This window comes from Arvicola amphibius, chromosome 11, assembly GCF_903992535.2.
Source record: "Arvicola amphibius chromosome 11, mArvAmp1.2, whole genome shotgun sequence".
In the NCBI taxonomy this organism is placed as follows: Eukaryota; Metazoa; Chordata; class Mammalia; order Rodentia; family Cricetidae; genus Arvicola; species Arvicola amphibius.
Genome location: NC_052057.2, coordinates 34,757,237 through 34,771,670, shown reverse-complemented (window position 1 = coordinate 34,771,670; position 14,434 = coordinate 34,757,237). Strand labels below are relative to the sequence as shown.

The 14,434-nt window shown below is 36.9% G+C and overlaps 1 protein-coding gene across 2 annotated transcripts in view; it reads left to right on the top strand.

The window, feature by feature from the left end:
- Positions 1-14,035, top strand: part of Hspa4l (heat shock protein family A (Hsp70) member 4 like) — a 45,920-nt gene extending 31,885 nt beyond the window's left edge. Inside the window, exons 14-19 of one of the 2 annotated variants that reach the window (XM_038347302.1) lie at positions 1,380-1,517; positions 4,168-4,293; positions 4,520-4,627; positions 5,176-5,295; positions 8,393-8,554; positions 12,223-14,035. In XM_038347302.1, the coding sequence (XP_038203230.1) occupies positions 1,380-1,517; positions 4,168-4,293; positions 4,520-4,627; positions 5,176-5,295; positions 8,393-8,554; positions 12,223-12,411 (843 nt within the window). In that variant the 3' untranslated portion in view covers positions 12,412-14,035. The remainder of the gene's footprint in view (positions 1-1,379; positions 1,518-4,167; positions 4,294-4,519; positions 4,628-5,175; positions 5,296-8,392; positions 8,555-12,222) is intronic. The other variant, XM_038347301.1, reaches the window with a different exon arrangement.
- Positions 14,036-14,434: the final 399 nt, after the last annotated feature.

Sequence of the window (14,434 nt, the reverse complement as noted above, 5' to 3'; positions counted from 1 at the left end):
ACAAAGGCCTGCAAAGCTGCAGGGGCCCAGTATCTCTTCCTTCCCTTGCAGGCACCTGCACTCAGTGTACAAACCTACACATAGATACATGCACATTCATAATTAAAAATGATAAAAATGCAATTTTAAAAAATAATAATTTGAAGCTGGGCACATGCCTTTAATCCTAGCACTTGGGAGACAGAAGCAGGCAGATCTCTGTGAGTTTGAGGCAAGCCTGGTCTAAAAGAGCTAGTTCCAGGACAACTAGGGCTGTTAAACAGAGAAACCTTGTCTCAAAACAATAATAATAACTAATAATAATAATTGATTAATTTATGTCCATAGCATAGCTGTATGATTCTTTTCCTTAGAGGTTTTAAATTCTAGATTATAAAATTATTCAAAACCTGAAACCTGTTTTCTGACATTCTCATTTTACTCAGAATTGAGTTTGAAGTATACCTGGTACATCACACAGTTCTCCCATTTAGTGTACAGATTAGTAGTGGGTCCTCACATCTGCATCATCACAATTTTAGAGAATTTTTTTGCCCTAAAACAGCCATGTACTCATGAGCTACAGCTCTTCCTTTCTCTAAATTTTCCCCTTTGTCTCTACAGACGTGCCCATTTTGGAAATTTTAGATAAATTTAAATAAGCTGCCTCTTACATTAAGCATGGCTTCAAAGTTCAGCTTAGTGATGAGTTATTATTCCATTTCTAGTTATGGTCTATTAGTGCATTGTATCACTGCATTCCACATTCTGATTTCCTATTTATGAGTGATAAACATTTCCAACATAATTTTCCTGTTAAGAATGTTACTTTTGACGACTTTCTCTGTATATTTTCATTTTCTTGGACACTTACTTAGCATTGGAATTGCTAGTCATAATGGTATTTAAGTGTTTTAACATTTGAAGAACCTCTCGGCTAACTTTGTGTGCGTATGTGTACATATATGCCACAGCTCCTGTGTTGAAGTTAAAGAACAACTTGCATGTGGGTCCTAGGGATCACATTCAGGTTGACAGGCTTAGCAACAAGTACCCCATAAACCATTTCAATGGTTCAGCTGTTTTAAAATCTGGCAACAATTACTGTAAAGTTTATAATGCCACCAGCAGTTTATAAGAAAGGTTCCAATTTCTCCACACCCTTACCTTATTTGTTTCCTTTGTCATGGATTATAACCATAGTATTGTATGTGAAGTGGTTGTTCATTATAGCTTTGGATTTCCAAGTCCATATTCCAAATGTAGAAAGGATTTTAGCATTAACCAGAATAAAAAGTTTATCAGTATTAGTTTTTATGTTTGGCTTTGCTCTTTTTGTTTCAATTCTAAAATTTGTTAGTTTTAGAAAATTTCACTTTTGATTTGGTTTTCTTTTCTAGTCACTTCCTTCAGACAAGCAAGACCGCATAAATCAGACTATTAAAAAAGGCAAAGTCAAGAGTATTGATCTACCTATCCAGAGTAGCCTGTACAGACAACTGACCCAAGATCTTCTCAATAGCTACATTGAAAATGAGGTATATAAGTTGGAGTTGTGGTTGAATAATTGCTAATGCATTCTGATACTATATTGAAGTCAGAGGTTGAAAGCTCAGCATCTGAGCTGCAATTATTAAGGAATTACAACATTATCAAAATAATAAACTGTATTTGTACATAGTACTTTCATCTTAATTATATGAAAACCGGTATCTATTATAGAGAAAAACCTTTCTGAGACTGATTCATAACCACCACCACCCTTTTTTAAAATCAGGGTTCCTGTAGCCTAGACTAGCCTCAGATTCATCGTGTAATTAAAGATAACCTTGAAGTCCTGGCCCTCCTGCCTCTACCTCCTCCATGCTAGGATTGTAAACATTTGCACCACCCAGTCCCTCCTTTATTCTCTAACAATCATAAAATAGAAACAGCCCACTTTTGTTTTGGCTTGGTTTGGGCGATTCTTTGTGTTTCATTTTAAAGAGATGTTGAGGCAGGGTCTTTCTATATATCCTAGGCGGACCTGAATCTTCCTCCACCTTCTGAGTTTTGAGATCACAGGCATGTAGCATCACCACTGGCCTAGCAAACCCCTCTCTTAAATGTGTTCAGAGTGTTGATTAATGATTTTTAAACAGTTGTCCTTATTAACATTTTCTTACATGCCCTTGTCTATTTTCATTTAGAGTTCCAGTCTCTTGGAAGTGAATTCTTTCTTTAGCAGTAATTGTATGAAGTGATTGTATTTGTCCTCTAATTTTATACTGAAATGGTGGTTCCTAATATCTGTAGACATTAGGTCAGTGTTTGAAGCATGTTGCTTTCAACTGTTTACTGTCCATCATTACATGAAGAGATTTTGATTTTATAAGGCTTCTTTTTTAAAGTACCAATGCATAATACCTATCTATTAACAAGGATCTATTCATGCATAGTAATTCCTGAAGAACTCATATAATACTCAGAATGTATATGTTTATAGTCTAATTTTCCAAAGGACTAACTTTAGGAAACCATAGTAGGTTTGTGTACAAAATGAGACTTTCATTAATTTTTTAAATGTCTCTTTTTAAATCTAGGTCATTGTATTACAGCTTGTCAAGGAATCCTTGCGTTTAGAAAACCAGGTGCTTTTAAGTGAAAATTTTGTTCAAAAATTATAATTGCATTCTTTCCTTGTTTTTGGTCATAATAGTTCTTGCTAACATCTTTTAGGTTCTCAAAACAAACATAACCCGTAGATCCTGTTAAGGGCTTAGCTTACAGACAAGAAAACTGAAGTCTGTGTGCAGTATGCTACCCCAGTCAGACAATAATGTTCATTTTTGGATTTAGGTCATCAGTTTCCAAAGCTCAGCATCACAACCACTGTTAATCTATCCCTGACCAATGGTAGTGCATCACGTGTGGAGGAATATACTGCACATCCATGCGGAGTTAGTCACTGAGGGTACCAATGTAACATGCATGCAGAGTAGATGACTTTTGCTGTCTCCAGCTAGTAAATGGGGATGCTGGAATTGAAACATGTATAGATGTGTTCAAATGCTGTTACTGAGGTGTAAGTCACATACCATAATACATTCACTCAAAGCATACAAGTCAGTGGTTAGAGGATATATTATTACTTTTTAAATACTTGTGGTTTAAAATTTGACATCTTAAAACTATTTTCAAGTATACAGTGTTAATAACTATCACATTTGGTATTATACAACCATCACCACTATTTCCAAAGCTTTCAACTGTCCCAAATGGAAATGTTGTAGCATGGAATTCAAACTTTCCACTCCTTCCTTCTCCCAGTTCTCATAGAACACTCTTCTATTTCCTGTCTCCTAAGAATCTGCCTTGTTGCCAGGTGGTGGTGGCACATGCCTTTAATCCTAGCACTCGGAAGGCAGAGGCAGGCAGATCTCTGTGAGTTTGAGGCCAGCCTGGTCTACAAGACCTAGTTCCAGGACAGGCACCAAAAAAGCTACAGAGAAACCTTGTCTCTAAAAAAAAAAAAAAAAAAAAAAAACCAAAAAAAAAGAATCTGCCTTGTTTAGACAGCTCGCATAAATTGAAGCAGATAATACTTGTCCATTTCTGCCTGGGTTGTTTTACTATGATCTTGGGGTTCACGTATATATAGAATTTCCTTTCTAAGCCTCATAGTTCTGTTGTATGTGTACACATATCATTTATCCATTCATCAGTTAATGGGTGTTTCAGTTTATACTTCTGGTGATAATTAATAATGGCTCACTAAATGCTAGCATACAGATATCTATGAAGTGTCTGATTTTCATTCATTTGGGTATATACTCAGGAGTAGGGAACTTCCTGGCCTCAGACTCAGAGATCTGCTTCCCTTTACCTCCCAAGTGCTGGAATTAAAGGCATGTGTCACTACAACTGGTATATATATAGAGAGTGTGTGTGTGTGTGTGTATATATATATATATATATATTATATATATATATATACACATTGAGGAACCTTCACACTGTTCCTGTGGTCCACAGCTGTAGAGTGTTTTTTTTCCACCAGTTCAGTTTCTCTATAGTCTCTACAGTCCAAAAATCCTTACCTGTTGTTGTTGTGATATGCTCCTCTTACAAGGTATGAAGTGGTGTCATAGTTTTAACTAACAGTTCTCTAATGCATATTGTTATGACAATCTAAAACTTTTTCAATAGGGGAAGATGATAATGCAGGATAAGTTAGAGAAAGAAAGGAATGATGCTAAGAACGCTGTGGAAGAATACGTCTATGACTTCAGAGACAAACTGGGCTCCGTCTACGAAAAGTTCATCACTCCAGAAGTAAGTCTGAAGCTGTAAGAACTTGAATGTTTATTTGAAAATCTTCATAAGAATTATGTTTAAAAGTATATCAAATTTGTTATTGTCAGTTTTTCTTGATGGCTCGTTTTTTTTTAAGTTGGAGGAGGATAGTGAAACCATTTTTTAAGAATAAGGTCAGAAGAATCTGGTATTGACCTCTATTTCCAAGACATTTGTAATTAGTGTCTCTTAAATGTATGACTAGGACATGAACAAACTGTCCACAATATTGGAAGACACAGAAAATTGGCTTTATGAAGAAGGAGAAGACCAACCTAAACAAGTTTATGTGGATAAGCTTCAGGAGCTAAAGGTTAGTAAATTGCTTTAAGTAGTAAGTGAATATTAATGTTTTATAAAAATTATGATGCAAAAGCACTGGTATTCAGTTTGGTTCACCTTGCCTTTAATCTCAGCATTTGGGAGGCAGAAGCTGATGGGTCTCTGTGAGTTTGAGACCAGCCTGGTCTACATAGGGATTTCCAAGATAGCCAGAGCTACACAGAGAGACCCCGTCTCAAAAATAAAATTTGAGACCAAGTTTTAAATTTGCAAATTCCAAATAGTTCGTATTTTCTTTTTCAAATGGTTCTAAAAGTTTTAGCACCTTGCTTTGAAAAGATTGACAGTTTGGATTAGGTTTTGGGTTTTGAAAAGAGTCAAGAGGTAATCATGAGTAAATTTTTTTAGATAAGTGTTATATTATAAAGTAGGATAAGGGCCACTGAAATACATTTTTTGTGGGAAAATAGAAAAGTCGTATTTTTGTCTAGCTATCTTCTTTGTCTATCATTCTCTAAGGGATAAATAAATGTATCCTGTTAAAATTATTCACTCTTTTTAAATGTTTCTTGTTAATAGAAGTATGGTCAGCCCATTCAAATGAAGTATGTGGAGCATGAGGAGAGACCGAAAGCATTAAACGACTTGGGAAAAAAAATTCAACTTGTCTTGAAAGTGATAGAAGCACACAGAAACAAGGTACTGGGGGGTGAGGGCAGCTGCGGAGAACGACGTGTGGAGAAGCCCTCAGCCCCAGAGTGCAGCTTCTCAAGAGACCGAACACACCTAACCAAGAGTTTTTTAACGAGGAATTACTAGTAGAGGACTCCAAGACATTTAAAATCTGAGGCTTTCACCTCTTAGATTTCCCTGAAGCCATGCTTTAAGTTAATGCAGTGACAAAACCCATTGTTTTCATGTTTGTGTTTCTTATAAGAAAAAAAGTCTTCCTCGCTGCTATACTGCCAGACTATTTTTTTTCTTGCCTAATTTGTTGTTAATCTTCTGTCATTAATCCATAATCTCTTTTCGTTCTTTGTACACACCCAAATCTCTCTCAACTCTCCTCTGTTCTGAAGCTTCAGGTAGGGTTATATATAACATGTGTCCACTTCGATGGAACAGTGAGTAACCAATCAGGCCTAGCAGACTGTTTAGGAAATTATTGGTCTGTACCTTACAGTCTTTACTGTGTCCATTCACCTCTTCTTCGCTGTTGTTCTATTGCAGTAACAATAAACACAATACACCAGTAGACACAGCCCTGTTCCAGCAAACTCAAGAGAAACAGGCCATCTTGTTGAGGTTGTTCCATGGGGTCAGATATACTGCTCCCCACTTACATACTGTTATCACCAGATTTGATCATTGATGTTAACACTGCATTCATATACAGGAGAGGGCAACACCAGGATCATTCAGGCATGGCATCATCCCAATCGCTTAGATTCCTCAAGCACTGTGTGTGGGTTATCTCACACAGTTCTCACCAGGGTATTTATTACCCATGAACGATGACTGCTGTTGTCTCAATTCGCATATGAGAAGATCTGGATGTTTAAGCAGCTTGTTGGATTACACAGATCATAAATGATAGGAGTCAGGAGTGGAACCGAAGTAGCTGGTATCAGTGTTATACAACCTCTCAGTATATACAGTTTTCCAATATACAATTTAATTTTTTATTTTAAAAGATTTATGTGTGTTGTAAAAGAAAATGTATAATTTATTAGCCCAGTCTGCCTGCATTCTCACAAACAGAATATATGGATAACAGAAAAGTAAAGAATGAGGCAGATAAAATAGCAAGCATATTTCAAATCTCATATAGTTCCTGACATGATTAGTGCTCCTCTGACCCTAGTGGTCTTCTTGAGGGTGGGTTTAAGATACCATCCAAAAGAAACTAAGACTTTACTTTTCATTAGGCATGTGAGTTCTCATTATATACCAGGATGTTTTGTGGGTCCTGGACTTTAGCAAACAGAAATCCTGGGCCTTTTTGGTCTCATGCTTCAGTTGGAAAATAAAGTGCTAACAAAGGGGCTATGGAGAAAGTAAGGGACTTTAAGGAGCTAAGTCAGAGAAAAGAGCAGACCAGTGAGCCAGAATGGATGGTGAAGAAATATTCTTGAAAATAGAGTCATTAAGGCCACTGAGTCTGGTGATCTAAGGTCACACACAATAAAAGAAAAAGACCTGTCTCCTGTAGGTTGCCCTCTGACCTTCAAATACAGCCTTTTCCCCAACACACACACACACACACACACACACACACACACACACACTTACTTGGGGGAACATACAAAAGAAACATCAAAGCTGGTGTGACCTAAGTCTGGGGAAGGGACAGATGTCTCCTCACAGGCCTATCTGGGCTGTTGTGAAAGTTTGGGGTTTACTCTGATACAGGTAGCTTGGGGTTTTCAGAACATACAAGCAATATGACTTGACCTAGTTTGTGAAGAGTCTAGTAGTAGACTAGTTAAGACATTAGAATAAAACAATCAAGAAATGATAGAAGCTCAAACCTGATCATGAAAGACCAAGAGTGATTAGAGTTCTGCATTTATTTTGTTTATAAGATACAAATGTAACATTCCAAAATTACTCCAAAGATCATTATGAATTGGCTTCATTTTTAACTATACTGACATGGAGAAAACCTCAAAAAGTAGTTATCAGTTTATTAGTAGTTATAATAGTAGTAGTATAGATTTCAGACTTTACAAATAGCCTCAAGTTGATTAGAATTGAGAGTTCTGGGAAAGGCTCTGGGCTCTAGATAATTTTTTAAAAGACATGTATATTGATTAGTGCAAATAACTAGCAAGGAAAACCTAATTCATGAGGTAGTAAGAAAGTGAATAAAATGTAGCAGCCTAGAAGCCAAGTCCAATATGAAGATTGTAATTTGTTATCTTACAAAGGAAACTGGAAAAGCTTAAGAGTTTTGAAAATGGTATCCCCAAGGGGTTTAATCAGTGCTGAAGAAACTAAGGTTTCTAAAGACAAGCCCTAGTTTAGCTAGGTTAAAACCTGTCTCAAAAATCTGAAGGAAAATAAATACAGTGAAAGAATTTTGTTTAAAAGAACTTTAACTAGCATATACAGTATTGGATTTCATTATGGAATTTCCAAAGGTAATGCTTTACCCTCTCTACTTTCTCCTACACCCATGTACCCTTCCCTGCCTTCTGCTTTCATGTCCTGCATCCTATTGTCCTCTTCTCTTTCCTCAACAACTCCTTTTTCCTTGTCCATCCTGCATTTTCTATGCAATCCATAATCTTTATCAGGAAATCCTCTTGCTTTATGTTATGTTGCTGCTTCTTTCTGTTCTGCTGGTTACTGATGCAAACTGTGACCATGGTTGGTTTTCTGGATGTAGAAGCTGCAACTGTGTAGTTTGGACAGAATTTCATTGTCTTTTTTTGTCAAAGATGTACCACCTAGTTTTATGGTATGTTCAGAATTTTCTTTCCCCTCACTATATACCTCTGCACCTACTTTCATTCAACTCTATCCTAGCTTCTCTTGCCCAGTGCAGAGCCTCTACTGATGGTTCTTCTCCAAAGCTGACCTCTTTTGAGAGTCCTTTGCAAGTCCATCCTGATTTTATATTATATCCCAGTCTTCTCAGCTTTTATTACCTTGTATGTAGCATCTTTACATTAATATACATGAAGCATATAATAAGAACTTGAACGTTTTAAGAAGAAATCATCAATAAGTCATTACTTATGAAAACTCAGTTACTTGTTTTCCTTTTACAATTGTATTACTTTTGTAATAGGATGAAAGGTATGAACATCTGGATCATGCTGAAATGGAAAAGGTTGAGCAGTACATCAGCGAGTCCATGAACTGGCTGAACAGTAAGATGAATGCTCAAAACAAGCTAAGTCTTACTCAAGATCCTGTGGTAAAGGTCTCAGAAATAGTTGCAAGGTCAAAGGTAAGAAACTAAAATTCCCTTTTAGAAATGTGTTTGTGGTGTGTGTTAAAGGACACAATGAGTGTATGGACATGTATGCCATGGCTCACAGAAGGTCAGGGGACAGCTTTGTGCAGGCTGACTCTTGGCTCCACTTCTGTATGGGTTTCAAGAATGGAGCTCAGATTCCCAGGCTTACCCAGCACTCTTACCAGTCACTCTTACCTGTTGAGCCATATCACTACCTAAAACATCCTTTGTAATAGGTTTAGACACTAAAATAATTTTAGGGACCAAAAACTTAATGAGTATACACTGAGAAGTAATCAACTTGCAAAAGAACACAGAAGAGAAGTTTAAAGCCAGGCTTTGCTTTGCTGACATCAACAATTCTAGGTTATGAGGGTATCTACCTATTTTTGCAACCTGCTAGACATTTCTGGCTTTAAGTTCCAAGAGTAATACAGAATGAAATACACCATATGACCAACATAAATATCCAGATTCCTTGCAACCTCTAATATCTTTATTGCAATATGTCTATCTTTGGAATGTGAAATCTTTCACTGTGAAGTCCTGTTTTTAAGTTTATGTAATCTTAGATAAACTTTGAAATTTAATAAACATTGATAATAAAAATGTCAAAAGCTATAAAAAAAACATGGAAAACATGGCACCAAAATTACATAAAGATGTAAATAAGCGAAGATACTGGGTCGGGGGCTGACAGAGATGCGTACGCAGTCACTAAGAATGCAGGTGTTTTTGTCTGCATCATTTGCTGTGATCACATTTATAATCTATGCTATAGTTGGAAGGATGTGGAGCAGTGGGTACTCTCCTCTGACCAATTTAAATGTGTACAACTTTCCTGGGACATTGTATCAGAATATATAATATACAAACATATGTAGACATTTGAAGTGAGTACATTATAACTCTTAGCCAAAATTCTCGGTTCTAGAAATTACTACAAAAATTCTAGAAATTATTACTGTATATGGAATGTAACTATCAAATGTTTTATTTATAAACATTTTACAACATATTGAGTAAAAATTATTATAAAACCCTATTAAGATCACATTTGTAGGCAGAAAACACAGCTCTCGCTTCAAAATAAGGACATCATTTTATTGTGAGTGATCACGGACCATGAACACAGGTACAGGTTGCACTGAGTAACATTTCATTATGGAAGTGGTCTTATAACTTTAGTTTCTTGATGACTGAGGTTTCTGTCCTGCCCAGTTCCTGAAGTCATTAAGTCCCAAAGAAAGACATAGAAACACACAGAGGCCTACATTAATTATAAACTAATTGGCCTATTAGCTCAGGCTTCTTATTAACTCTTATATTAGCCCACAATTCTTGTCTGTGTTAGCCACGTGGCTTGGTACATTTTTCAGCGAGGCAGACACATCTTGCTTGCTCTGTGTCTGGCTTCCTCTCTGTCTGAGTGATGACTGCACACTGAAACTTCCCTCTTCCCAGAATTCTCGTTGCCCCACCTCTACTTCCTGTCTTGTTCTGCCTATACTTCCTGCCTGGCTACTGGCCAGTCAGTGTTTATTTAAAATACAAATGATAGGGTACAGATCATTGTCCCACAGCAGTTTCTGAACAAAAGTAAATCATAAATCAAGGCATTGACCAAATGCATTTGTAGGGGCTGAAGATAGAGATGTTATAGCAGCAGGGAAATCCCATTCCAGGTTTCAGACACTATCTGATGGCACAGTTGGCTTTGGGGATGGTGAAAGTTACTGTGCTGGTAAATTAGTCCAGCCTAAATTAAGATATCCCATAATTTTAGCTCTAGATCAACACTTCAACTCTCCACAGTCACAGCATTTTAATTAGTCAGCCTGCAGAATCTCAGTGTAGACAGGGCATTCTGGCATTCTTCTAGGAACTTCAGTTCACACAGTGTGTGTGTGTGTGTGTGTGTGTGTGTGTGTGTGTGTGTGTGTGTGTGAGAAAGAGAGAGAGAGAGAGAGAGAGAGAGAGACAAAGAAAGAGAGACAGAGACAGTAGTTACTTAAGTATTAATATTAAAATTTACCTTGTTTTGCCGGGTGGTGGTGGCGCATACCTTTAATCCCAACACTCGGGAGGCAGAGGCAGGCGGATCTCTGAGTTAGAGGCCAGCCTGGTCTACAAGAGCTAGTTCCAGGACAGGCTCTAGAAACTACAGGGAAACCCTGTCTCGAAAAACCAAAAAAAAAAAAATTTACCTTGTTTTGATTTTTTTTGTATATGATATTCCTCTTTTTTCTTAAAAGCAGATACTGTATAATTAAAGTTTTACAAAAGGGTTTTTAGCTCTATTTTGTCCAGAAGCTTATAAGTACTTCACTGTGAATCAAATAAGATCATAAAAGCAACTTGTAACTAGACCATTCTCCCTGAGGGGTCACTCTCTGTCAAAAGATGTTAACCCAACCCCTAGGAGAATCTGGAGAAACTTTACAATTCCATTACTTGAAGTAAGGATCTTTCATTTCTTTGTAAAAAGCAAGGAAAGAGAAAATGCCTTGGGTTCATTTAAACAAAATTATTTGCATTTGCTTTCTTGGCCTATTAGGAAAACTAAAAGCAAATTGCCACAAAGTCTCACCATCATGATTGCCTAAATGTGAGCTAAACAGGATGACAATAACAGATATGTCAAAGTAAAAGGGGAAAAGTCCATGAGCCTTCAACCCTACCCAAAGAACTACAGGCTACTAAGGAAGACTGAGAGCAAGAGGAGTCTTCACCAGGGAAAAGCCTGGTATTGGTTATCCAATACCAAGTGGTCAGTCTTGAAAACATATAGAAGTAACATTATGCAGACTGAAGAGCTTATATTTAAGAATATATATGTAAGCACATATACATATAAGCATACAATAACAACAAAAAAGAAGCCATGAATTTTAAAGAAAGCAAGGAGGTTTTATAGGAGCATATGGAGAGGAAAGGGAGAGAGGAAATATAATTATAATCTATTAAACAATTTTAAAACACAAATTGCATAAAACTTAAAATTAAAATGCATTTGCGTTTTTGTTCATCCTTCAGCTATTTTCAAAAGGATACTATGGTTCTGTTTATTAAAAGTGTTTTCATATAAATGTTTAGAAAGTTTAATTTTTGAAATGTGTTGACATAATTCTCAAAACATCTGACCTATAAAGAATTAAAGACTGCATGCAGTAGCCAAGCTGTAGGGGCACATGCCTTTAATCCCAACACTCAGGAGGCAGAGACAGGCAGATCTCTGAGTTCAAAGCCAGCCTGTCTGCGGAGTGAGTTCCAGAACAGCAAGAGCTATACAGAGAAACCTTGTCCTGAAAGAACAAAATATAGAGGCTGGAGAGATGGCTCAGTGGTTAAATGCATTGCCTGCCCTTCCAAAGGTCCTGATTTCAATTCCCGGCAACCACATGGCTCACAACCATCTGTAATGAGGTCTGGTGCCCTCTTCTGGCCTACAGACATACGCACAGACAGAATATTGTGTACATAATAAATAAATATTTTTTAAAAAGAACAAAATATATAAGTAAAAAAGTACAGTAATATAAATGTTAAATATGTTGAACTATTTAAATGTAATAAATGCAAGCTTTAAGAGGTTAGAGTACTGTCAGACATCTTAAGCATTTTGTGTAATATTTGGCATGGTTTGTTTCTGTCTTCAGGAACTGGATAATTTCTGTAACCCCATCGTTTATAAGCCCAAACCAAAAGTAGAAGTTCCTGAAGACAAAGCAAAAGCCAACGGTGAACACAATGGACCAATGGATGGACAGAGTGGTACAGAGACCAACCCAGATCCAGCAAAAGGCAGCTCACAGCATACAGAATCTGGAGAGATGGACGTGGACTAAGTTTCATGTAATTCCAGCAGTGGGAGAACCACAGGGTCCATTCATCCTTTACGCCCGTACACACAACATATGTTCAGTTGTTCTTAACTACTTTTGTCATTTGTTTTCTGGAGTAGTTTTGAAAAGTGTCGATATTGAGTGCACTGTTGATGCCCATTGCTGCTGTGAAGCTTTAGCTGAATATAGATGTACAAATCAGTTTGAGCTCTCCTCACATACTTTGTGACAGTGTGCAGGACTGCTATGGACTCGCATCCATCTACCTTAGTCCCGGCTTTTACTGCAGAGCCCTCAGCTCCTCTGTGCAGGAGGGGATACTGCATCGCTCTTTTGTTGCAGAGGCAGGGACCTGAATGCACTGTTACTGTGAAAGGAAACTGAATTTCATGTGGTTTAGAGCCACCAGCACTGACCTTTTCCTGGTATCCACATTGTTACCATTTAAATATTAAAACAAACGAGAGGTTCTGACATACTAGTCCATCTCACTGGTGCGCCTCAAGAACTCCAGTTTGTCATCACATAAATGAGTCAGAAAGAGACGATGCAGTTTGATATTCAGATGTCACCAGCCTTTGCTGCTTTTGTTAGTAGAATGGATTGATGTTTAAACTGTTGATTTACTTGTCCTAAAGACCAGCTGCTACTACACCAATGCTAAGCCTATACCTTCAGGTTATGAGGAAGCACTGTTGACCTGTTCAGATGTGCATCTAGGTTGCCGACAGGCTTAGTTCAGTTTTTATAGTTGTGTTGGTTTTCTTAATTGATTTTTGTTTATAATACCTTAATCTGGGGTAGGGAAAATTGCACACTTCATTGCATTATATATACCTATCACTGATTTAATGTTCCAATGTAGATAAACACTATTAAATAAGCAGAAATTCCTAAAAAAGGAATACCTGTACCATAAGTCTTAGGAAATAATGCTTGTAATAAACTTAACTGTGTTACATCGGTAGGTAAAATACATAATGTTACATAGTGTAATATGATATGATGTGATTAAATTATAGTTCCTGATGTTAAATTGCCTTTTGAAAACTTGGCTCCAGGTTTGGTGCTTCTTAAGTGGGAAAAGGCACAGTGTACTTCAGCTCTATTAAGGACCTGGTCTGTGGTTTATCACCAGACTTGTTCACACCATTCAGCTCTATCCTGAGGCTTGGAATTATTTATTTAACCATGGGGAGGGCTGGAATGATGCATCGATCTTCAAGGGAAAGAAGCATGACAGATGTACAGGTCCTTGTGTTCCTAATGCTAGTTTACTAAAGATCGACTTCAGTTCCAGTTTTCAAAGGCTCTTGTCCCAAATCTTTATATTAAACAACACTGACTTTTCTTAAGTAGTTAACGACTGAGAGTATACTATCTTTAGGGATAGTCATTTCTTAAATGAGTTCTCTAATAGAGATTTTGTTCCTACAATGTAGTCTGCATTGAAAAGAGATTGTAGGAGGGTGGGTGGTCATTTTACAGGAATTTTTATTCAGCTTTTTGGGGGAAGATATCATCCCTTTTTATTAAGAAAATCATATAGTCACAACATATTTTAAATGTCTAATCTTTTATTAACATGAAATAATTAGATCCAATAAATGAAGAAATACATTTTTAAGTAGCTATCAGTTACTTTTCATTTGTATGGTGAATATATACATAGGTCCACTTTAAAAAAAATCATGGTTGTGAAGGGAGTATGTGACCACACAGAGACTGTATAGCTGCTTCTTGGTTAACACTTGTACTCACTCAGTAAGGAGCTGTTCCTCAGAACCCTGTTGGAAGTGGCAGAAGCATCTCTCCCTGCACCCGAATGTCCAACAGAGCCTCACATTTTCCACCCTGCTCTGAAGTCACTTGCAGTAGTTTATTGTTTTAGTAGGTAACATATTTTTGTGATTATATAATGTCTCGTTTAATAAGTTAAATACATCCAAAGTTAATCTGCATAGTTTTTAAATTTGATGTGAATGTTAAGAGAAAATAACAAAATCCCATGTTATTTATGGAATTT